General features: G+C 35.9%; 1 protein-coding gene and 1 long non-coding RNA gene across 22 annotated transcripts in view; one reads left to right on the top strand and one right to left on the bottom strand.

The window, feature by feature from the left end:
- The window catches only part of LOC118265468 (polyhomeotic-proximal chromatin protein), a 41176-nt gene that overhangs the window by 11200 nt on the left and 6955 nt on the right, over positions 1-23021 (top strand). For 6 of the 20 annotated variants that reach the window (XM_035578359.2, XM_035578391.2, XM_035578408.2 and 3 more), the window contains 19 exons: positions 3683-3808; positions 5254-5363; positions 8794-8941; positions 9996-10086; positions 11090-11125; positions 11573-11742; positions 13005-13148; positions 15991-16192; positions 16437-16606; positions 16716-16825; positions 17881-17980; positions 18074-18152; positions 18500-18609; positions 18825-18911; positions 19272-19361; positions 20847-20924; positions 22123-22263; positions 22343-22487; positions 22774-22937. In XM_035578359.2, the coding sequence (XP_035434252.2) occupies positions 3683-3808; positions 5254-5363; positions 8794-8941; positions 9996-10086; positions 11090-11125; positions 11573-11742; positions 13005-13148; positions 15991-16192; positions 16437-16606; positions 16716-16825; positions 17881-17980; positions 18074-18152; positions 18500-18609; positions 18825-18911; positions 19272-19361; positions 20847-20924; positions 22123-22263; positions 22343-22487; positions 22774-22937 (2301 nt within the window). The remainder of the gene's footprint in view (positions 1-3682; positions 3809-5253; positions 5364-8793; positions 8942-9995; positions 10087-11089; positions 11126-11572; positions 11743-13004; positions 13149-15990; positions 16193-16436; positions 16607-16715; positions 16826-17880; positions 17981-18073; positions 18153-18499; positions 18610-18824; positions 18912-19271; positions 19362-20846; positions 20925-22122; positions 22264-22342; positions 22488-22773; positions 22938-23021) is intronic. The other 14 variants (XM_050704505.1, XM_035578415.2, XM_035578383.2 and 11 more) reach the window with 9 other exon arrangements.
- LOC118265663 (uncharacterized) lies at positions 12-2709 on the bottom strand. 2 transcript variants are annotated; one of them, XR_007707156.1, is made up of 4 exons: positions 2212-2709; positions 1958-2083; positions 937-1059; positions 12-829 (listed from the first exon to the last, which is right to left on the bottom strand). It is a non-coding gene; the product is annotated as an uncharacterized LOC118265663 (long non-coding RNA). The 2 variants fall into 2 exon arrangements; XR_004782776.2 differs by having other exon boundaries at positions 1958-2709.

The raw sequence follows: 23021 nt of genomic DNA on the forward strand, positions 1-23021 counted from the left end.
TTGACAAAACTAGTTTTGCGCCACACCAATCAGCAAACGAAGTTGTACTCTTGCTTTCAAAATTAAAATATTACAAGAAAACGTAACAATATGTAGATTTGAGGGTGATCATTATTGTAAGAGGCGCAAAACTTAGTTACAATGTAGGAATTTCGATATCTAGAAAACAGCACAGGACTTAGACATTTGGCGATAATACAACTACTACGCTTATCACCCAATAACTCGTTAAGTTCGCGCTCACTCTTCTAATTTACGCAGTAGGTAGCTTTAAGCTGTGGATGATATTTTGATGATTACTTGGCTGCATTTGTTTTCCTTTCTATTTACAATATTTTATTTTCTTTTGTCGTTTTTAATTCTTTGTAGTACTTCTAGAATAGTCCCGCACTTTCAACGTAGTATTTTTAATAATCTAACTGCTTCAAGGGAAATATACTTAGGGTTGCTATCTTCCCATTATCTAGGAAATTGCTATAAAATGGAAAAAAGCAAAGCCTTTGTAATTATTTGCCGTTCTAGGGCAATTGAAACATTTTATTTATTCAACAATGCAATCAAGTCGGGTTTTGTTCCAGTTATTTTACCTTTACAAAGCGGTCGATGTTGGATCTAAGAATAGTTAGGGCCGCAGCATAGTTTAAAAATGTATAACGCTACATTATAATATCAGTCCATGCACGAGGGGCTCTCTTACTGGCCTACTCGTGAATGATACCAATTACATTGGTGCATCGATAAGATTGGTCAGTCGTCAACGGGGAGTCCAGTTGGTGCATAGCCTCGCGAGTTAATTCCCGTGTCGTCTCAACTTGGTGACCTGTTAACCCTGTAATTGAAAGGGCGTAACGAGTCGTAATATACCTTGAATTGAATTTAATTTAATGTTCGTGTGCATCACTGGCCAGTGAATCGATAATATTGTTAGCTACTTACTTGGAGATTGGCAGTGCGACGCGCGGCTCCTTATTGCCCAGTGCTTAGCAGGAGTTTATTGCGCCTGCCGCCGGGAGTCCCTTTCTCCATCAAGCACAATGCTCACCCGCTCGGTGAGCTGGACTGTAAGGAGATATGATGTGCGTTATTATTTAATTTTACTATGATATCTTGAAGTAGGTATCTTAATAGAGTAGGTTTAGTTTTGCGGCTCTATGTACAATTTTATTTTCGCACGCGTAAAAATGGCACGATTATTTTCTTTAATTTTTTTTAATACCTACTTACATTTTAATTTATTTAATAGTAGTGCACGTTTCAATATTAAAATGAGTAAACGCTGCTTCTCTAGGATAGTTTTTTTTGCAAAGTGTCGCAAGTCGCCCGCCCCCTCCGTTCGTTAGAGCTTAAGATTAGAGCCGGAGGCTGGTAGAACTGAATTACTTTTGAGACACCGTCGCTATCTACCAGCGTTATTGAAAGTAATATTTTATATACTTACTAAAAACGTACATTTGAAATTGCTTCTATTGCCTATACCTAATAGAATTCGTATATAATATTTTTAAGTTTTCCCTGTCATTGGCGATTTTAATAGTAATTTTACCAATTCAAGTAATTAAGCTGTTTTACTATGAATAGAGCCGTGATGATAGTTTTAAATATTTCAGGAAACACTTTACAAAAATGCATGTCACGGACGTTCCAACCAGTTACCTGTTTAATAGTTCCGTTTCACCCCTTAAGCTCCCAACTTTTGTTTCAACACTTCGCTTCGTATATAACTAAGTACCTATGTAATTTCGACGGACACGGTAAAGCTGCGTAGAGATAGGTATATCGGACGCTGTTTCATTCTAGGGCCCAACCGCTCTCAGTGCATTGCGATGCGCGCTCGAATTCGGACGTGCCTCACTGCGCCGCATAAATTAATAGTTCGCGAGTAGCGCGGCAACTGCCGCTGCACATATTTACGATGATGTCTTTAGATACTGTCGTGACCAACGAGATTGTCACCTACCTGCAATGCCAGATAGAGTTCACAGACACGGTTAGTGATGATGATCAGTAATGTCCATTGTAGTGAATATCATCCATACAAAGGATCGAAATTGCCGAACGAATTCCGGACGTCGGTTCGCGGAAGCTATGAACACGCAAAATAATGTTTTTATTAATAATGCTTTTGTTCTTTTACAACATGTTGTGTAGGGTTTCGGATAGAGAAAAAATTTTTGCGTATTCGTACTTGGAATAAAATTTTGCTTAATATACCTTTTTTTTCAGTGGAAAATCTTATATTTTATTTCCAGGGTATATGTTGGTACTAGTTTGTTTGGCTTCAATATTATTGAAAACTGTTGTTCATCGTGATTTAATGAGGTCCCTTTGGATATCAATGAATGTATAATTGATGTATTTTGTTGCGAAAAACGTTTATTCCGAGATCAAATTTTAAATTTTAAATTACATGTATTTAGGCGTTTGCCAATTTAAATTTTAAAACGTAGGTTAGCACGTCCCAATACTGTGTTCAAAATACTGTTGTTTCGGAAAAACATCGAGGATTTCTTCATTGTTTTTAATGAAACCGCATCCAGGACAGGGACAGGCGAATTTTAATCTTGAATATGTAAGAAGATAACACCGCGTAAACACGTATTATTTGTTAAAGTAGTTACGAATTCAATACTTACATTTTTGAATTAATGATATTTTAATCTCTACAGACAGACAGTTTCGATAATTCATATTTTAAATAAATTACGTTCAATTTTTTCTGAGAAATATAGGTAAGGGGCTGAACTTTATCCTTTCTCATATTTATATGGTTTTACTGAGTATTGATGTAACACTTTTGTTTTAAGATCAATATTTTAACCGGTTATCTAATTAATGTATTTTTTTAATTTTACTTAAAATATTTTATGTATCTTTAGGAACCCTTCGGTCCTCGAATAATAAAACACATTTTTAGAATACCTGCCAGTATAATCCTAAATATTTACATACCAGACACAGTTTCCCGGCATAAAATATAAAAGTTACCCGTGTAACTTTTTAATTATGCGTAACAAAAGATGTTAGTATTAAAGATAGGCGACATTTTTCACAATGAATTGAGTTGTTAAATTTTTAAGCTGGGGCTTTTAACTTTGGCAAAATAATATACAATTAACGGGGGAAAATGGAGGTGGATGTGCCGCGAGCTATCACTGTTGACGTGCGGTGTGGGGTAGACAGTTGTGTAATACACGAACCGTATGTAATTATATGGACTTATGTGGACTAGTTGTCAGCCCCTTTTGTGAATTTGACATTGTAATATCCATCCGTCCGATCGGTTTCGTCAAAACATAGTAATTGAAGCTTTCATTACTGAGTTCATTATTGAGTTGTGTTTTGGATTTCGTTTAACTATGTGGCCGGATAGTCCGGTATGGAAGTATAATTGAAACAGTCAATTGCGAATCGGACCTCTTTCGAATCCTCTTTTATTTTAACTTTGTAAGGGAGCTCCTTAAATATTTATATTTAATTTGTTGTTTTAAAGGCAGCAGATATTACATTATCTCTGAATATTCCTACTGTTTAGCCATCACGGTTTAGTCAGATAGGCGAACAGCAAAGTCTTAGTAATAGGATTCCGTTTTTAAACTTTGCTCTGAACCCTGAATACAGCGTTAATAGCGTAATAGCTTCTCTTCATGAATGATGGGAATTGATGGAGATCGTGTTTACACAGATCGTGGACGGCCAGACCCAGGTCGTCCAGCAGCAGATGAGCATGTCACAGCACGAGCCGTCGCAGCAGCATCACCAGACGGTCACCGTCGTGTCCTCCATGCCCAGCAGCATGGCAACCCATCAGGTAAACATATCGGTCATCTTATCCTTCTATTCTTTCCACCTTCACAGCTTAATTTACCAGAAATTTCGAAAATATTGCCAGTTTATACTTAGATACCTGTATCTAGGTTAGGACCGTCTTAGCTTTCTTCGGAAGACAAATAGTTGGCAGTTTCGGTTAACTTCTGTATCTTGTTACTAAAGACAGAAGGCCCATTATTAACTGCGCATCTAGTCCCATGTACCTATAAATATCAGTGCCTCTGCCTCTCTACAATCGCATCTTGCAGATCTCAAGTACTGGACGATTGGTCGACTTCCTTGTGCACAAACTTTTATAGAATAAGTGCTTCTTAGGTCCCAGTCTGTGACGTCTTGGAGAGTCGGTGGTTTAGCTTGTCAAGTGTTGATTGGAACACCGACTAACTAACTACTGTTTTCCTGCACTAGAGGCAGCGTGTGAAGCTGACGATACATTGAATAATGTAGTCTCCAATGGCGGACTAGCGATTTGGTTCGTGTTAGTACTCTTTGTTTGCAGTAGCCTCTGCACACACACTACCTATCTATAGTACCTGTTCGTGCAAAGTGTATGCAATCGATCCCGACGCTTTAAATGCGTCGCCCGAACTACGCGTAGGTCGCATATGAAAATAAAGGTTTGATCACTCGACAACTGATATACAAAACGAGCTTGATTGACCATAATTCAATTAACTAGTATTTCATTAAAACCCCATATTACACATAAAATGTGTAATCGGTTTATGGTTTCTGTATTTCTGGTGAAAACTTTAATGTGGAACGAATATTAACAAAATTACATTCTAGTCGGTAATGAAGTAGCCGGTAAGCACTAAATTGTGATGAAATCGGCTGGAAACAGGAGCGATATTAAGCTTGTTTCAATTTGGATTTATTCGAAATTGATATGTAATTTTCGAGTCTTAATTAAATTACATATGGACGTAGCGTATTCGAATTAATATGTGTTTATTATTGATTTGCTTCCCGATAAGTACCAAGGCGCCGGTTATTAAAAATTCATAAAATAAATATTGAGGTGCTTGATTGATATTTCAGTTACAAAGATCTGGGATATGAAAGCTGAATGTATTCGGGAGCTTAACTTATTTGGATAGTCTGGTTCAATGTATTCGTCTGTCCGTCTGTCGATTACAACCTCCTCACTTTGTGCAATATTCTCTATAAACATTCAATTCATTTTCAACAAAAATGGTTCCATGATTGTAATTGAAACCTATCCATTTGTATTCGATGAGGTATGAGTGTAAACTGTACTTTTACTGATTTCTTTTTTCCTCAAAATTGTTTTTAAAAGGCTGTTGGAAATGGGAGTTTATTTTTAATTGGAGTTTATGTTTGGAAGTTATTAATATAATTTCGGATGGTTGTTTGTTTGCTTTTATTTGTAAAAGTGCAGTGAATCAGTAACCTATGTCCTAGGTGCAACAGCAACAGACCGGGGGTGGTATCCAACAGCAGGCTGGTAGCATTTCCACCATGCCGCCCCTGCAGAGCCTGCCGCCTAATACACAACATCCGCAGCAAATCAGGTAATTACTATTCCTTATTATATTTTTTGCACATCAGGCGTGAGAGTAAGAATGAGTCTTATCTTTGTTGTAGGTAGGTAATATTGGGAAGAGAACGGAAATAATTTATTTTGACTTAGGCTTTACGAATCGAGTACTTAGTTTTTATAAATATTTGTGTGTCTTTGCAAGTAATAAATAAACTTACGCCTTTGTTCCGCGTGGTAGAAACTACGGTCTTCACTCTTCAGGAGACGGTCGCTCCATTAATGATACCTATTAATTAATTATTCTGTTTTAGCGATTGCAAGCGGACAACCGTGTACAAAGTATTGGTTCATTTTGCAAAAGATACTTCGGTACCCACGGAGCTTTTCATTTAAAATTCTCAGTTTGTGGGTACTTAAGTTCTACGTAGTGTCGTTTTTGTCCCTGTAGTAGTTAGTAATGTATCGCTGTAGGTTTAGATTCACAATGGGTAGATGACTGTAGCTTATATTCTAATGTCCTTCTCTAAAAAAAAACCACTTATTTTTCATTTTCTTATGAAACCAAGATATTATTCTATTGATTTAAAATCGTGACGTCACTTCTAGGTACGTTTTATGTCTAGAAATGACGTAGTTGTTATTGTATTGTATTCTTACGACATAATAAAAAAGATACGTTTCTAATAATAATACGAATATAAAGTGATGGACTAAATAGATATTTCATTTTCATACATCATTCCTATGAAATGATTTCAAACTTAATGTGCGACCTTATTGTTTTAATTCTCACAAGAAAACAACAGTTCTTTAGTTTGAAAAACAATATTTAAATCTCCTTGATTATTCTGTCGTCCTCTAAAAATCCTGATTGACCCTATTGCCACTTCCCGTGATACCTATTATTATGTATTTAGGTACATAACAAGTGTATTTATGTACACACTAATACATATTTCCATGTTTCCTGATAGGAAAACAGACAAATTAATATTAATTTCAAATCAATTCGATTTAAATACATAATAATGTGTTATATACATATGTGATATTGACGTATAAAAAACAGACATGAATACTTTAGGCTTAGAGACTAAAATATAAGAAGTTAGTAGCGGTTTTCTTTTTTTAATATATTTATAAAAATCTTTTTTGAATGACCTCGGTAATCTCCTGTTTTTAATGATGGAAACCTTCCTGAATAAATTGAAGTTTTAATTTTGTGGTTGTATTCTAGAATACCTAGTAACTGTTATTTTAAACTATTATGATATGATGGTATTAGGATATTGTTGGACGGACTGATGTACGAACAAACAATTTCGAACACATTACGGTAAATAGGGAAGTTAGAAGTTAGAAACTAAACTAACTAAAGTTCTATAACTCAGATTTGGGTAAAAAATAATAACGATATAAAACGAAGATTTGTGTTGGTCATCAATTTGAAGCTATCAATCATTATTTTTTTAAATTGTATGTATGTAGATACAATATCAATCGAATTGAATAGAGAAATTGGAAACGTCGACCATATGCCTAATCCGACTTGGTCGACGCGCAAACTAGTTAGTTACGTCCGCCACGAAAATACTCGAAAAGTGCAGCGTTAACAACGTTTTTTTTTTAACTTTTTTTGTTTACGTATTCGTGTTACGTTTCCAAGGATCGGTTTGACAGACCGTCCGGCGCTCGGACGTACGGACGGACAACCGATCAGGCAGATGAAGCCGTAGGTAGTAAAAGCTCTCCTCTCTTTTGGGTGGGGAATTAAAAAAACAATTCGGTGTGGAGTTTATAAACCCGCGATCACGAGCGCGCTATGTACATTGCACATACCTGTGCACATAGTGCGTACATAGTCCGCGCAGCCATCTCTATGTAAAAACGCATATGTACGTCCGGCCTGCAGTTCACTGTATAAAATTTCTTTTACTGTACTACCTTATGCTTAGTTGTTTTGTTATTAAAAAGTTAGCGATGAATTAATTCGTAGGAACATCCACTGCACTTTGATTACTTTGTAAAAAAACATCCGGAATTAGATGTGTCCTATCTTTAGTTCTATAATAATCTGTGCTGAGTACTATTTACCAAGAAGTGGTAGATTTCACACAAGTCGGGTCTTCAGTAATAATTAATGGTGCCTGCTACCTTGATTGCCATACACCCCTAGGCACAATTAGAGACTCCATGGTATGTAATTAAAAGTTTGAATATTGTTTCCATATGGGACTGGCCCTTGTTTTTTGTGCTCAGAATTTTTGCGCTCGCTAAGCTGAACTAATATGAATAACCTTTTGTAACAAACTTCTGCGCTCCATGACAAAAATCGTAGACATACAGGCTGTCCCAAAACTCACACCTTCATTCTCTCTTATTTGAAATGAATCATAATAAGGTCTATCTCCCGGTTATGTCGTTGAGTTTTGGGACACTCTGTACATGCAATTATACTTCAGTGTAAAACTATGTTTTGTTTTATTTTGTCCCTAACTCGTTGTCAGTTGCGTCATGCAATTTCCATTTTGTTCGATGGACGTCGGGAAGTTGTTGCTTGTTCACAAACTTTTTTATTTTAAACGTTTTATTGTATGAGAACAGTGTGTTGACAATGTTGTATGTATTGCCAATATTGAGATCGGCAACATCGATGACATATCCTGTACGTACGTGTCGGTTTTTACACGGTATTGCTGTTTTATTTGTAGGTAGCATTTTTTACCACAAAATAGCCTGTAGGTTTTCTTACAGTTCAACGAGTCGAAATATTGCAGGGAGTTTTGACTATCAACATTTTTTTGAAACGAAAAGCTAAACGCACAGTCAAAACAAACAACCAGTAGATAAATACACTATCTGCTTTAATAAAATAAAAAGGAACATTTTTATTGAAGTAGGAAATTGAGTAGTTTAGTATTGTAATAGTGCAGTCTGTCATTACGTTATTCAGTTAAGAAGTAGTAGCCAGTAGGCCGAGCGACTTGCCGACGTTGGTAGCAATCACATCGATCCACCACCTGCTTTACTATTCAAGGGGGTACAAGCATATTAAATGCTAAATTGTCCACTTTTCTTTATTTCTTTAAAGAAACTAGTGAAGGACTATTGTGTTCGCTAATGACGCTTGCCGAGGGCCTTGAGGTTTATAAATATAGGAGATACCAAGTTGATATAAGTTTGAAGTTAGAGTTTGAGTTGCTTGTTCGGATCGTAAGAGTCATGGTGTGGGTTCAGACCCACGTTTACATTTAAAACAATAACTTGTGTGACCCACATGTATTACCGGTATAGATGTTATAATTATAATAAAGCGATACAAGTATTTTTTGGTCTCATTAACGTAAATAATAATAATTTTGACTTGGATATTGGAACAACACTACGTTTATGACGTCTCCACGCTCGCTTAGTCCTTTATGTAATAAGACCATAAGCTATATCAGTCACCCTTTCTACAGCGCTGAATGGGGCCACAGCCGCGTCCAGGTGATTCAGCAGCCATTGCAAAATAGCACCTATTTGCAACAGCTCTACAACGCCCAAGGGCCGTTGATCATGCCCGGCAATATCGCATTGCATCCTGGCATCAATTCACAGCAAATACAGGTACGTCAGTAATCCTATCTCAGTACAGGCCAACGCACTAAACCATCAACCGATCAATCGCATCGGCCCGGCTAACGAACGCTCAGTTTCAATTGTCTATCAGCAGATTCGCTTACTACAGATAGAAATTTGACGTAAGCTCTGCCCGGTATGTGTCAAAATTCCGCCTCTGGTGCGCAGAGCTACAGGTAAAGCGGTTATTCCCGTTTATTGAAACTGATTGTAGTAGTGATGTTTTTTAAGGATTCCTTACTTTATTGCAATAGTGTAAGAATTGATTTTAGATTCACAGCATACGGGGCCTACTCTGGTACTCAAATCAGAAGTTTTGTTTAATCTTCGGCCGTAGGTTTTATATAATAACTTGAAATAACTTTATATTTTTAATTTTATATCAAAATTTATTTATTTATCTTCATTTCAATCGTTCATATTTGTTCACGAAAGTTCGCAATAAATAGAATTGTTGTATGCAATCTGCGAAGTTTTTTCGTTCGTTCGTTGAATTAGAGTAGGCCCCCTTATGTATTGTATAAAAATATTTCAATACTATTAGCAATTATATAAATACCATATATTTACGTTAAATTCTGGAAGAGTCTCCTCTAGTTGTGTATATGACATTCTCTAAATAGTTATAACATTAAAATGTATGAGTCTGTCTGTCTATCCCTTCTATTTTGTTCAGTATTAGTTCTGACACCATACCATACGGTAGTGAGTGCTATATTTATTTAAATATTGTTGTTTGTTAATATTTTATTAAAAATAACTTAAAATATTTACTATAACTTTATACAGATAAAAATTTTTTGCCCGTGATTAATATTAAAAGCAATTAATACGTTACTTACTTAAAAAAATGTGTTTTAGATTTTTGTTCTGTAATTGTCTTAGAAGTGTTACCAAAATTTTTTTATTTTTCAATAAGTGGTTTGGATATTAGCATCAGTTTTAACACAAATTTAAGACAATCGTCCTCCCGAGAGGATCCTCCCTAAATAATTGCTTTTTCTTTCTTTCGTTTTGTTTATTTTGTTACTCGTCCGCACAGGTTATAGCTGCAGGCAAGCCATTCCAGGGAAATCAACTGACTCCTCATATGCTGACGACCCAGGGAAAGCAAGTCCTACAAGGCCAGGCCGGTAAGTTACTCCATAATCTAGATCTATACTAAAACCTATTCCAATATATATAATATAGCAGTTCTAGATACCTCATTATAGGGCGCATGAATTATATTTAGTTTTACAGCCAAAAATAACTGTCCAATATCTAAGTACCTATATTTGCCTTTAATAAATATGTACTTCTATCTATATTGTGTAGGTTTATGCATAATGTGTTCTTATTTTCTTATTAATATGTACTTGTAAATATAATGTACGCGGTACTAACGCACTGGGGTATTTTTTGAGCTACAAACTATACTTTAAAATTATTCACACATTCTCACTACACATCAACAATTATAAAGAATATTTGTTAAGCCTATAACCTAAAATTAAAATCAATAAAGATATGTTACACACAACACCTAAAACTTTGCTCCTCTGATGTCAACGCATGCGGTGTCAGATTAAACCTGAATTTGCGCTTAAATAGAATGTTAACGTAATAATAACCTTATTTGCGCATTATTTCATGGTATTGAGTTATATGATATACATCCGTGCCATATAGTCAGCACATCCGTGCAAACCGATGAGCATGCGTCGCTGTAAATCAACACTACCGCGATAACCCGTAAGAAAGGTCTAAATACCTGACTCTGCCCGCCTTGAGTATGCATCAGCCTGGCCTCCGGCGAAGCCACTACGGTGCCGCAAACTACGGTCCATCATTGAAACACACGATCTAGTCCACTTAAAACTCAAGCCGTAAAACACATACCGGTTTTTGTAGGTTTGTACTCAATAACTTACAAAAAAACATTGGTTTTTTCTGGTAATAGCAGCAATAATGCTAAAATAACTTACCGCTATGTACACACACCTACTACACCTACAGCTCGGCTCGTAGCTCCACGATCGCCAGTAACGTTATGTATTATCGCACATTTGTACCTACCCCAAACACATAAAGTCCCACTCAAATGTACTTGCGCTAGTCGCAGCGTCAGAACTTCAACACTATTTAGTTTTTCAGTAAATTTTTCAGGTCTAACTACATATCAGGAACAAGGTTTATACAATTTTCAAAGTGTTTATTATGAGTCTCGTGGTTGAAGATGTAAATGTACATTTGTTTCATGAAGGAGTTTTATTTCATTGATTTGTTTGATTTAGCAATATATTTTAATTGGCGAGTCCACTTGAATTTGTTTAATGCTTTACTCAATTTATAGCAACATTTATTTCTGTATTCAGTGCAGACGTAGGCTTTTTAATTGTTCACATTGCAAGTTGAGCTTTTTATTAGCTTCCCACACATTTTATTGTCTTGAGTCGTTACGTGTTAGTGTTGGATTGTATGGTGTAAGGATTTATTACATTTTTTAATAATATCTTTTATTTTTCTTGTAATTTGTAAAGTTCTCGATGATTGTATCGTGTTGTCGTTTAGTAGTGATGTACAGTGTTGATGGTGGAAAGTAGCGCGGGTGTATTGATTCGTGTTATGTATCGTCAGCTCCGTTCCCGGGCTACACGACTATCCCGGCGATCCCAACGACACAGAACCAGACGTTCGTGTTCAGCCCACTGGGCGTGATTAACTCGCAGCCGAGCATCCTGCCCGCACACTCCCAGTCCACCGTCTCCGCCATCGGACAGCAACAGAAACAAAACGACATGCACAAGGTAACATTCTAAATCAGTAAAATATTCTATAAAGTATAATTACTTTTCAAACATCTATATTATTGCTTGTTGCTTCAGGAAAGCTCATCTAAGTGCATTTTTATGTTAATAGGGCTCGATGCCATTAAGTGCGATCTAAAGAGCCTTCTCTAGCATTTCACAGGGGTGGTATATTTCATAAATGACTCTGATTTAGTAGATATAGGTTAGATGGTTTATTGAAGTTAGTACATGCATAAAGTCAGAAATAAATTGGGCTCAAAGTCGTATTATAAAGGAATAGTGTAAGCATGATGTCTTAAGAAAATATTTTTACTTTTAGCTGATATAACTGTATTTCATACAGCAACTACACGTAACTGAAGATGCAGCGTAGTAGCAATTTAACTGTCAAGGGTATAATAGGAATAGTTAACCTGTCCACTATGATTTGAAACAATTTGAACGTCTCTTACAATAGAATGGAACTTCAAATCCAAAGGTTATCCGGTAACCTAATAAGTAATAATAATAAAAATGAACACCTTGATTTACCAATTTATATATTTTAATAGTTGTCAAACTAACTATATCACTGTATAATATTGTTTAATAGCATGTGCGCGGAAATTGAGAGTTTCAGACATTAAAATTGGCGTTTATCTTTAAGGAAACTGGCTGCGTTAGTCAATGTTTATTATAAACTCTTCAGTCATCTTCTAATTGTGTTAATCAATTTTAAGTTGTATTTTAATATCGTGCTATCTCTGTCATTTTGTAATGTATTTGTAGAGACAGCTATATTATTGAGAACGTCTTACAATTACAATAGAGTAGCGTTTGAGTATCTGAAAAAGATAAAATATCATAACTGGATTTCCCTTTAACATAATGCGTGAAACTTTACAGAGAGCGCGGGACGTTACAAACAACTCCCCTCTCTTTTCCGTCTAGCGATACCATGTCCACATTTTAATGTGCCATTTTTTGAGCGCTTACAATCATACAGGGTGTAAGCGGAACACTCCCAAACGTCGCAAACAGGTGATGGTAAAAAACGTGTATTATTTAAAACAAAATAAAGAATTCAATGTTTATTTTAAGTAATAATAGTTGTAATCTAATGCTGAATTTTAATATAGCATGAATAATACAAACACAAAAACGATTAAAATTATAAAATCATAAACAATTTGTGGCGTTTTTCGGGAGCGTTCCGCTTACACCCTGTATAGCATGTTTAGACCTACACATAGTTTAAGTCATGTTTTTTTTTTCAATAGTGTGGGGCAAAAGGTGCTTCCAGTAAGGCCGGTGGCAGTGGTGTCACCCAAACGGTACCCGTTCAAGCTCAATGCGTGCAGGTCTCTCAGCCAGTACTGGGTACTCAGCAGCCGACTCAGGCGCAGATCATAAGCCCTTTGCAGGTACAATATACTGTAGATAGTATTAATGATAAAGGTCTACAAATTATTCTTATTAGTACACCTACGCATTTTGGTTTGGAGTAGGGAGATACTGTCTTTTACATTTTATTTTTCAAGTTATAAGTACATCACTATTTCTAATATTTACTTACGTTTGTAGACCTTTATCAAAGAGTTTGAAAACATTTCGTTTATTTCCCAAGTTGTTAAATTGGTTATAGATGGGTTTATTGAAGTATACTTGGGAAATTGACGAATATGTACTATTTATTAATAATGATTAGATATATTACGATAGATTATAATTTAAGATTACTTTAAGATTTATTCCTCGTGTACAATTTTGCAATTGCGATCGATTTTTAAAATGCATTGCAATCAAAAGCGATTTTTATTTATTTGTGTTTGCAGCATTATTTTACTAGAATATATTATTAATATTTTAACATGGTGTTACAAAGCATTTCTTAATGTTTTGTCCCATTTTATTACTAGGCATATATTTGTGTGTCTGTGAATATATAAGAACAAGAGGATTTTTGAAATACATTTTTAAACTTGCTGTTTCAATTTGAATAACAAATTGATTTCGTTTATCCATTTTTTTTTTTTTGTTTGGTATATTATAAATTTAAACTTGTATTAAAGTGTATATCTACAATAATACCTACAAACAATACAGGTATGTACAGAATACGTTCATTGTAGAAAAAGAAAACAAGATCTATATTAAAATAATATTATTCTATAAGTTATTTAATGGTTGTAATTTACTTTAGTGTAAAGGGTATAACAAAAAGCGTTTACTTAGATGGAATCATTCAATATTCTGTACCCTTAGTTCAAGTTTGCTTTACGTTTAAAGAAATCGAAACGATAGCGCGTTCGACGCTCTGATTGGTTGGTACATTCGAGCCGGCCTATCAGAGCGTCACAAAGCATTTTGTCAACATCTTTATCTAAAAAGTATATTTTTTAACGTACTAGCTTTAGCATACAGCTTCGCCTGTGCCTGTGGGATAAAATGCCTACGTGTTATTCCAAATCATAATCTACGCCTATTCGAAATTTTATCTCGCTCCTTACAACCTTTTTGACTTGATTGAGTAACATACAAACACACAAACTCACAAACTTATTGTTGCTGTAAACTGCAATTGCATTTTATTTCATGTTGTGTCAATTAAGTATGTATAATCCGGTAATTTTGCTGCCCATGCTTATTTTAACCAGTATGCAAAGTGCACAGAATATTTTGCAAAACGATATGCTATGGAAACGAAAGTCAATGAAATCTCTGGGTCCATAGAACCCTGCTGGGTTCCTATGTCTGTTACAAAGTTTAAAAGGACTTAACCAAATATAAGTACGCGATTGATCAAACATTTACTTATTGAATAATCGATTAATTTTGAACATTGCCAAGTCGCTTCAACCGGTCTATCGAAACGAGAGCGCATTCGGCGCTCTGATTGGTTGATTTATTCTAGCCGGCCAATCAGAGCACCGAACGCTTTCTGGTTTATTACTTTAAACGTAAATCAAACTCATGCTAAGGGTACTGAAAATCCTCGCAGAAGGCCTATGTTCAGCAGTAGACGTCTCATGGCTGATCTGATGATGATGATGATAATGATAGCATTATATAGGCAAAGCGCGTAATACAGATATTTTAATATTCAAACAAGATATAAGTATTTATGGCGGGTAAAATCTCTTATGTAGAGGAGACCCAATACTCCAACAGTGGAGTATCCATGAAGCAAATACAAAGAGATGTCATAACTGGATTTTCCTTTAATATAATGCGTGATACTTAACAGGGAGCGCGGGATGTTACAAAGTACGCCTCTCTGTATTTTCCAATATGCAGTCACATAATACAAAAACGTTTCGAATTGTCCACATTATAATGTTCTACTCAGAGTGCTTTTAGCCCATCTACACCATTTTACTCATAACATCATTGGGCAGGCCGTCTTTTTGAGTCACAGTGCACAATCACATTATGGCATCTCCTCTCTGTACTTGCTTCATGCGACTATCACGAGTGTAACAGATACATTAGTAACTTCTTATGGACAATAGAAATGATGACAAAGTTGCATTTTGATAACTGTTGAAAAAATGCTAGTTTGGATACATAATGCTTTTCATGCTGTTGTTTGCATTTCAGCTCATAATGCTGTTGATACAAGTTTAAGATTTTTTTTAATTTACTGTTCTCTCGGAATACTTACATACGTATATACTCAATACTCAATTCTTTATTGCATTCCACAATGTAGGCAGATGTACAAACATAACCTCACGCTTGTCTCCCACGGGGGTAGGTAGAACTGTTACAACTTACAAAAGCGTTGTTTTGTAGCAGTTCTGGTGCTACAAAAGTACTTGGGCTTTGTTACTATGAATAGAAGCATAAAAAAGTATTTTTTAAGACGACAATATTTATGGGATGTGTTCTTTCCCACCTTGTTATTAAAATCGGTTAAGTACTTTCCTTGCATTTAGTCTTAAAAGTTTTTATAAAAACTAGCGCCGCGTAAATGCTTCTAAAGTAGCTACTTTTAGTACCTGAGTACCTACTCATGGACGTATGGGAGCTGGATAAAGAACGTTTTGTAATAAGACCCAATTTCGTAACTATTACATACAGATATCAACAGTGCTAAAAGTAATTCAACGATCTCAAGGTATCATTATCGACATGTTTTATATAATTTGCGACTAATTCGTAGACGCTTCTTTATATACCTCTATTGATTTCTATAATACATTAAGATACTATATTTGACATAGTTTATAGACTATAGTGTTAACACAATGGTCTGTTCTGCAGACGGGGGGTCAGACGATGCAGTTTGCGCCGTGGCAGATATCGGGCGCTTTGCCCCAGGTGTGGGCAGGTGGGCTCCAGGCAGGGACGCTGCCGGCCGGAGGGTTGCTCGCTCCTAACCCCATCTTCATCCGAGGGACCCAACCCGACGCGCCGCCGTCAATGTTCATACAACACTCGCCCCAAAACAACGTACAGCATACCAGTTAGTATTCTATCTACTTATATATACAATTAACTGAAGTTTTTCTATTGTAAGTAATCGTTTTGTGTTTAAATTGCTGTTGTCTTGTGTCCAATAATGCGAATGCTGACACGTTTTAGCCATTGCTGTGTTTGTGTGTGTGATGCTCGCGCAATTTTACATTGCAGTCTTAGTAGTGAGATAATTGTACAAACCCATTTGCTTTTTGCACTTTAGTAATTTATAATGTAATTAATGATTCCAGGTGTGAGTGTAGCATGCGCTACTTCGACGACTTCGAAGCCCCGCGCCTCTTCAGATGGGTTGGCGAAGGCTCCACGGCCTCTCTCCAACATCCTGCCTTCCAGCGGCATCCGACCTGGCCCTGGCTCGTCCGTGTCCACACAAACCAACCCCAACCAGCCTCAGAATCAGGTCCGTTGACTTTTAATATATTTTTCTATAACTACGTATTCGCATAATACCTACAGTGTTACGTAATGTGAAATCATGAAATTCGTATTTAATTCTATCCTTGTACTAGGCAAAGCAACGCGGTAAGCCAGGCGTGCGCTCACCAGCTCCGACCGCCAAACAAGATGCCGCGAACCAAACCAACAAACTGCAGCATCAGATCCAACAGCCGAAGCAGCAGTGAGTGCCCATAATGATTTGACTAGTAGCTGATCAAGCCCCCACACTCGCCCACCCTGCTTTTGTGTCTAACTATAACTAACCGTACCAATGACCAAGCCAGAACCTCACCACCACACCCTGCAACCCAGTGATACTGACTCGGTCACTGGCTGGTTCAGTTACATGAGGGTCCTACCATTCACAAAGTTTAATCATTCATTCTAAGCATACATTGATAACTTATTTTATTAACGCAGAGTTTTTTGTAAACGTACAATGCAGATAATAGGGAAGATCCCACGGTCAACATCCAAATTTATTTTTATTCGGACACTGTTTACTAACGAATCAATAGGGTCCTAAACGACAAATAATTAGGACGTCGCTACCATGTAGCCTCGGAATAAAAACATGATTGGCATTTCGTTGACAGTATCTGACTAGTTGACATCATCCCTATTAATCTCTCTTAAATATAAACTTAAAATGTCCAAAGTAAAGTTTAGCTATTAGTCTTTTGAAACGAAATCCCTAATTTACACATTTATCTGTCCCAAATAAAGTAGTACACTCCCGTAATAAGTATATTTATTGAATAACAGAAGTGCCTGGGTATAAATATTTTATGAGTTAGTGAAAGGATATGAAACATATTACATTGTCATGAACTACCTTCCTGGCTGCAGTAATTCAAAAAGCAACAAGATGCATTATGAAAAATATCAAATTTGCAAAGTACTTTTGAACTAGCTTATAAAATATTTTGCGCCCGCATCTTGTTAATCTCTCAATAATAACTCTAGTTACCACAAAAAAAAACCTGTGTTAATAAACGCTATATGTTGAGTGTCGAGCAATGTTTTACCTAGCATGAGCGCTTACACATACACCCATAAATTAACATTTACGAGACCCTCGACTTTATGCCTTATTTCATACATGCTATCAGGCATCGGGTTATTGAACCCGGCACTATTAAAAGGACATCATCTGTGAGGTGATGACCACTATATTCCTTGAATATTTAATTCTCACCCGTTGGGCACCGTGCTAATCGTTCGAGACCTTTGCAGATTACTCCTGATGAATACGGGACAGATGACCCAGATTACAAGCGTCGATAAAGCTAAAAATATACAACAACAGGCGCTGCTGCAGCAACAAGCTTTACAGGTGACTATAAAAGTACCTTATTACATAGTCGCTGACTTTACAAGCTCTCGTTTGAAATAGTATATAACAAATGTGCTTTGTATTTGTCTACAGCAGCAACAACAGCAACAGCAGCAGCAGTTATTGCACCAGCAACAACAAACTCAGCAGATGGTGCATTATCAACAGCAAGGTAAACTAACAAGTTCTTATTACATTCGGTACATCAGGTTCCACATAATAATCTAGTGGATAATCTATGTAATTTCTCACTACCTAATGAGTTTATAAGAAACAGTTCCTTCGATTGGAGTTACAGGTTATAGGTACTACTGCGCGAGGCAATTGCCATATAACATCTAATGTGGTATACAAAACATTGCAATCTTTTTGAATCTATCTCTACTTTCCTGGCTTGCGTTGACGCGCATTATTGCTCGTTGCATGCCAATCTGTGTAGCGACTTTTCTTATATTTTTATCTCTGATTGTCCTTCCTAATTTAGAAAGTTCTTGTGTTAATATGCTAGTGGTTTCGCAGGGATGTCGCTGGGCATGCAGCAAGGTACTGTGCCCGTAGGATCAGTCGCGCAGACTCTCCCTATGGCAGGTATGCCGCAGACCATATCTATGGTCCAGCAAATTCACCCTGTGAGTATGGTTATGGTAATAACTGCTGCTAATACGTGTTGTGTCGCTTTGCACGAGAGTTTCATGACGTTTTATAATTTAGAATGTACTTATTATGTAAATAGCTGCAGATTTTTCACAAATATTTCATAAACGTCATGGAATTCTGTCTTGATGGTGGCTTTTTATTTGTTTATTAGAATCGGAGCTTGTTTTGACTTTATATTCTGTTACAGTTAAGTGGCATGGGCCAACCTGGGACTCTGGTCAGTCAGCTGAGCACGTCCCAGCCGCAAAGCGTACAGGCTTTGCAGCAGCCACAGGTACTATTCGTTTGATTTCTTTCATAATGCTGATAGATAGTGAAATTAGGCCACTACTTATTTTTTGCAGCATTGAAACTGTACTATACTAGTAAACATACACCAATGCAGTTGAAGTACAAAGTACACTATTGTTTTGTAGTTTTATTAAAACCTTTCTAATTTCAAATAAACTAAAGATGAAGGCCACTTCTCTAAAATCGGAATTGCAGTCCACTTCTCTTATTTTAAAATCTCTCATTTCAAAATAAAGAATTGAAGGTCTAAAATCATTGCTGACCGGTAATATTAAAACTTATTTGTTCTGTATTATTCAGTGTTAACAACTGTAGTAATAAAATTAACGTTATCTGTTTACAGACCCTGGTAGGGAGTGGGTTGGTCCAGACATCCGTTGGCATGACCGTTCAACAACAAGCGGCTTTAAATCACTCGGCGTCTATGCAGACGGTGAGTACAATTTATAGACCATTTTCCACAAATAGAGCAGTTTTCGAGGGCTCTAAGTTTCATCTTTTAGTCGTTAATAGAGTTATTTTACGTTTAAAAAATTGATCCCGAGGGTGTTCGGCGCTATGATTGGTTGGTTTATTCGAGCCAGCCAATCAGAGCACCGAACGCACACTCGTTTCGATTACTTTAAACGGAAATCAAACTCATACTAAGGGTAAAAATTCTAAAACGTGATTTTGACCACCCCAATTAACCCCTTTTCCAAATTCCAGAGTAGTTATGTATGCAAAATTTCATAAAAGTTTTGTTGAAACGATAACACATTAAATTATAACAAATAAACAGATTTACGTTGATAATGCACACTTATTTACTAAGATTATAAATGAGAAAACATCATATCAAAGAAATTGGATGTAATTGATCAACAGAAACACTGAGGTACACGAATAAATCAATGAGTCGAAAGATCAATAAATCAATTGACGATGATCGATTGATGGAGTAGAATAGCAATTATAAATACGAAAGGACATTATAAGTTATTTCTTATTAATGTTCGAAATCTTCACAAATGAGTACATCTGTTAGGAGTATTTCGTGCATTAAATTAAAATATCTATCTGTTTGGTTTGTATGTTGGTAACATAATACACAAACGAACTTAGAGTAGGATAACTAAACAAACAACTATATTATTATAATAAATACTTAAATACATCTTGTAAACAATTTAATATAAACGTATACATATTTTGATAATCGATTGAAGCTACGTGATAATATTAAAAATCTTGATTTAATCATAGTTCCAAGTATCTCACCTCTTTATAAATACTCCTTAATAAATGTAAATTAGAACACTAACTAATTAACATACGAAGAAGAACTATGATATATATAACGATTACAATAAAGCTAATCGAAAAATAAATCACATTATTACGTTGTTACACCATAGTTCGATCCGAATATTAGCTGTTTTGAAGATGCATGCATCACATAGACCAACTTACGATGCGATGTGACCTTTAGTGTATATGAGTAACCTCCCATGTACTATACCAATGTATATTAATATATTTATGTAATAATTGTTAATACAAACGAGAATTGCGATGTTTCATCAGGCAAGAATAAGTAATTACCACTAATATTACATTCAAACACTGATTAGATAAACATTCTTGAATATTTAATTTGATTAAACTTTTTTTGTAAATTATCTGTGACCAAACATAATGTAAGATAACACCAAAAATCTCTAACAAAATTCTTACTAAACTTACTTGTTTGTTACCTATTACTTCTTACCAATAGACGTTTTGCAAAAATCTGACCTGCTAGAAACATCACAATTATATTATATTATTAATAAACAGCATCACAGACCCTGGTAATATAGTCTAATATAGTACTTATATGTAATATAGTATGTATGTTATATGTAATATGTATATTTGGGTGGTAAAACGTTGGCAGCCGGGGCTCGCGATCGATGGCGCCTCACTGCTGACCGCGCCCCTCGTCCAAGTCTCCCCGGCGTTATTGCACCATGAGGTAGCCCTACAACCTCGCAATGTTATCAATTTCAATTTCTTCATCGTATTTTTTATTTATTCATCAACATTCATGAATGTTATTATGTATTTTGGTCTTGAATTTACAGATTTTATGGCAATATGTTCAAATCATTTTGATTTCTTCTCTGGCTCTTGCTTTTTGGTCATTTTTGACTCTCCAATACTGATAACCTTTCTATCGTTTGTTATAAACTAGAATGCGTTTGCCAGAATCAGTGGCATGTCCTCTGAAGATGCAGCTTTAAATTATTAATGAACAAAATCGTCTTATGAGGTCCGTAATTATTACGTCGTTTTTTTTTTAATTTCTCACCATTGTACATATAGATATTTTTATTAGATCGTGTATTTAGTTATAAACCCGTCTTATAATATTTTAGTAGAATTCTAAACAAATGTTGCTTTTGACGCATGGTTCTTGTGCATGGAGATTGAATGCCGGTAATATTGAGTAAAGATAGTATGTACCTTATCAAAAGTAATTTTTTCAAGTTGTAGAGGCCGCCAAAAATGTTTGGAAATAATTCGAAAGCGTATAGTTTCCAAACGAAGCGAGCTTGTTTGATGGCCTATTTATTCAACTTAGTCATTTGGGATACATTGATAGTTACTACAACAGATATATGTATGTGCCATACCATTTTCAAACCGAAAGAAATAAAAATCAAACAAACAAATAATATATTTATTTATAATTTGTATAAACGTAACTTAATTTGATCTTACAAATTAACTCTAACGAATATAAGTAGATACTAAAATGAAATAATAATGCATGAATCCTCTCCCCATAACATTAAGAGTAAGATATTCATTGTTAAGTTGCATTTATCATAATTAAGGCATGTTCTAGTGAAACGTCTATCTTTCGATTGTACAAAATATAAGCATGAGACCTATTTAGTAATATAAAAATATTATAGCTCAACTATTCAGTAAATTTAATCTGAGAGATACTGCTAGATCTTTTGAAATTCAGTCCAAATATACTGTACGAAAATTACTATAATTATATTCCAACCTATAATATTATTTGCAAGATATTCTTATTGTTTAGACGCCTGCAATCAACTTTATTGATAAAACCATCAATTTGAATCCTCTTTGATATGTTGGCGTCTATATGACATTATAAGTGGTAATATCAAGTCTCACCAAATGTGTTCGTCAAACAGCTAACACTCCAGGCGGCCCAAGGCACGGTGGGTCTGATCGCAGCCCCAGTGCAGGGATCCGTGCTCCCACTACAGACTCCGGCGACACTAGTCACCCACGTCAAGACCGAAGATGAGAAACCACAGATATCATCCACTCCGGTAATACAAGACACGTTTATAGAAATTGTAAAATGATTATGTTTCTCCGTATGTTTGTACTATGTGCAATTAAATGCAGCGTCGTCGCGTACAGGCGCCCGTGTTGCAGATCCAGCCGACCCAACAGGTTGTTGCTGAGACCTCCGATGCTACGTCCACCACGTTCAGCTCTTCGGTTACAACTACTGCTGATGCTTCGGTTTCTACCAGCACCGCTACTATTGGTGAGTAATTTGCTTATGTATTTGAAACTAAGTCAGTGTCAAGAGTTTAATGTCTGGCACTGTGTCTCTGTCAATTACGTCTCAAATATATCTCAAAATAATCAGTTATTTAAATCAGCAGATACTCGATTTAATAGCAAACTTTCCTAACGTGCCAAAATTACAATTAACCTAAAAAACAATAATAATTATTTACTTTGACATCGAAATCAAAATGCCAATTAATAAGAAACTGACAATGATTACTATTATTACCATTAACACATTATTTTCTGTTGTCACACAGGTGCGGTAACCCCAATGGAGACTACGCCTACCAACAAGTCTACGCCAACGAAGGCAGAGAGCCACAGCACCACTGCTGAGCCCTCGTCTGCGTCTACGTCGGTCGCGTCCAGCTCTGCACCCGTACCCAGCAGCGCTCAGCAAACTACTCCTGTAGCACCACAGGTACATATATACAACTTTCAGTTTACTTTGTATTGTAGCGACTTTCACATAGTTCGCGTGTAAACTAACAGATGGCGCGTCTAT

This window comes from Spodoptera frugiperda, chromosome 25, assembly GCF_023101765.2.
Source record: "Spodoptera frugiperda isolate SF20-4 chromosome 25, AGI-APGP_CSIRO_Sfru_2.0, whole genome shotgun sequence".
Taxonomy (NCBI): domain Eukaryota; kingdom Metazoa; phylum Arthropoda; class Insecta; order Lepidoptera; family Noctuidae; genus Spodoptera; species Spodoptera frugiperda.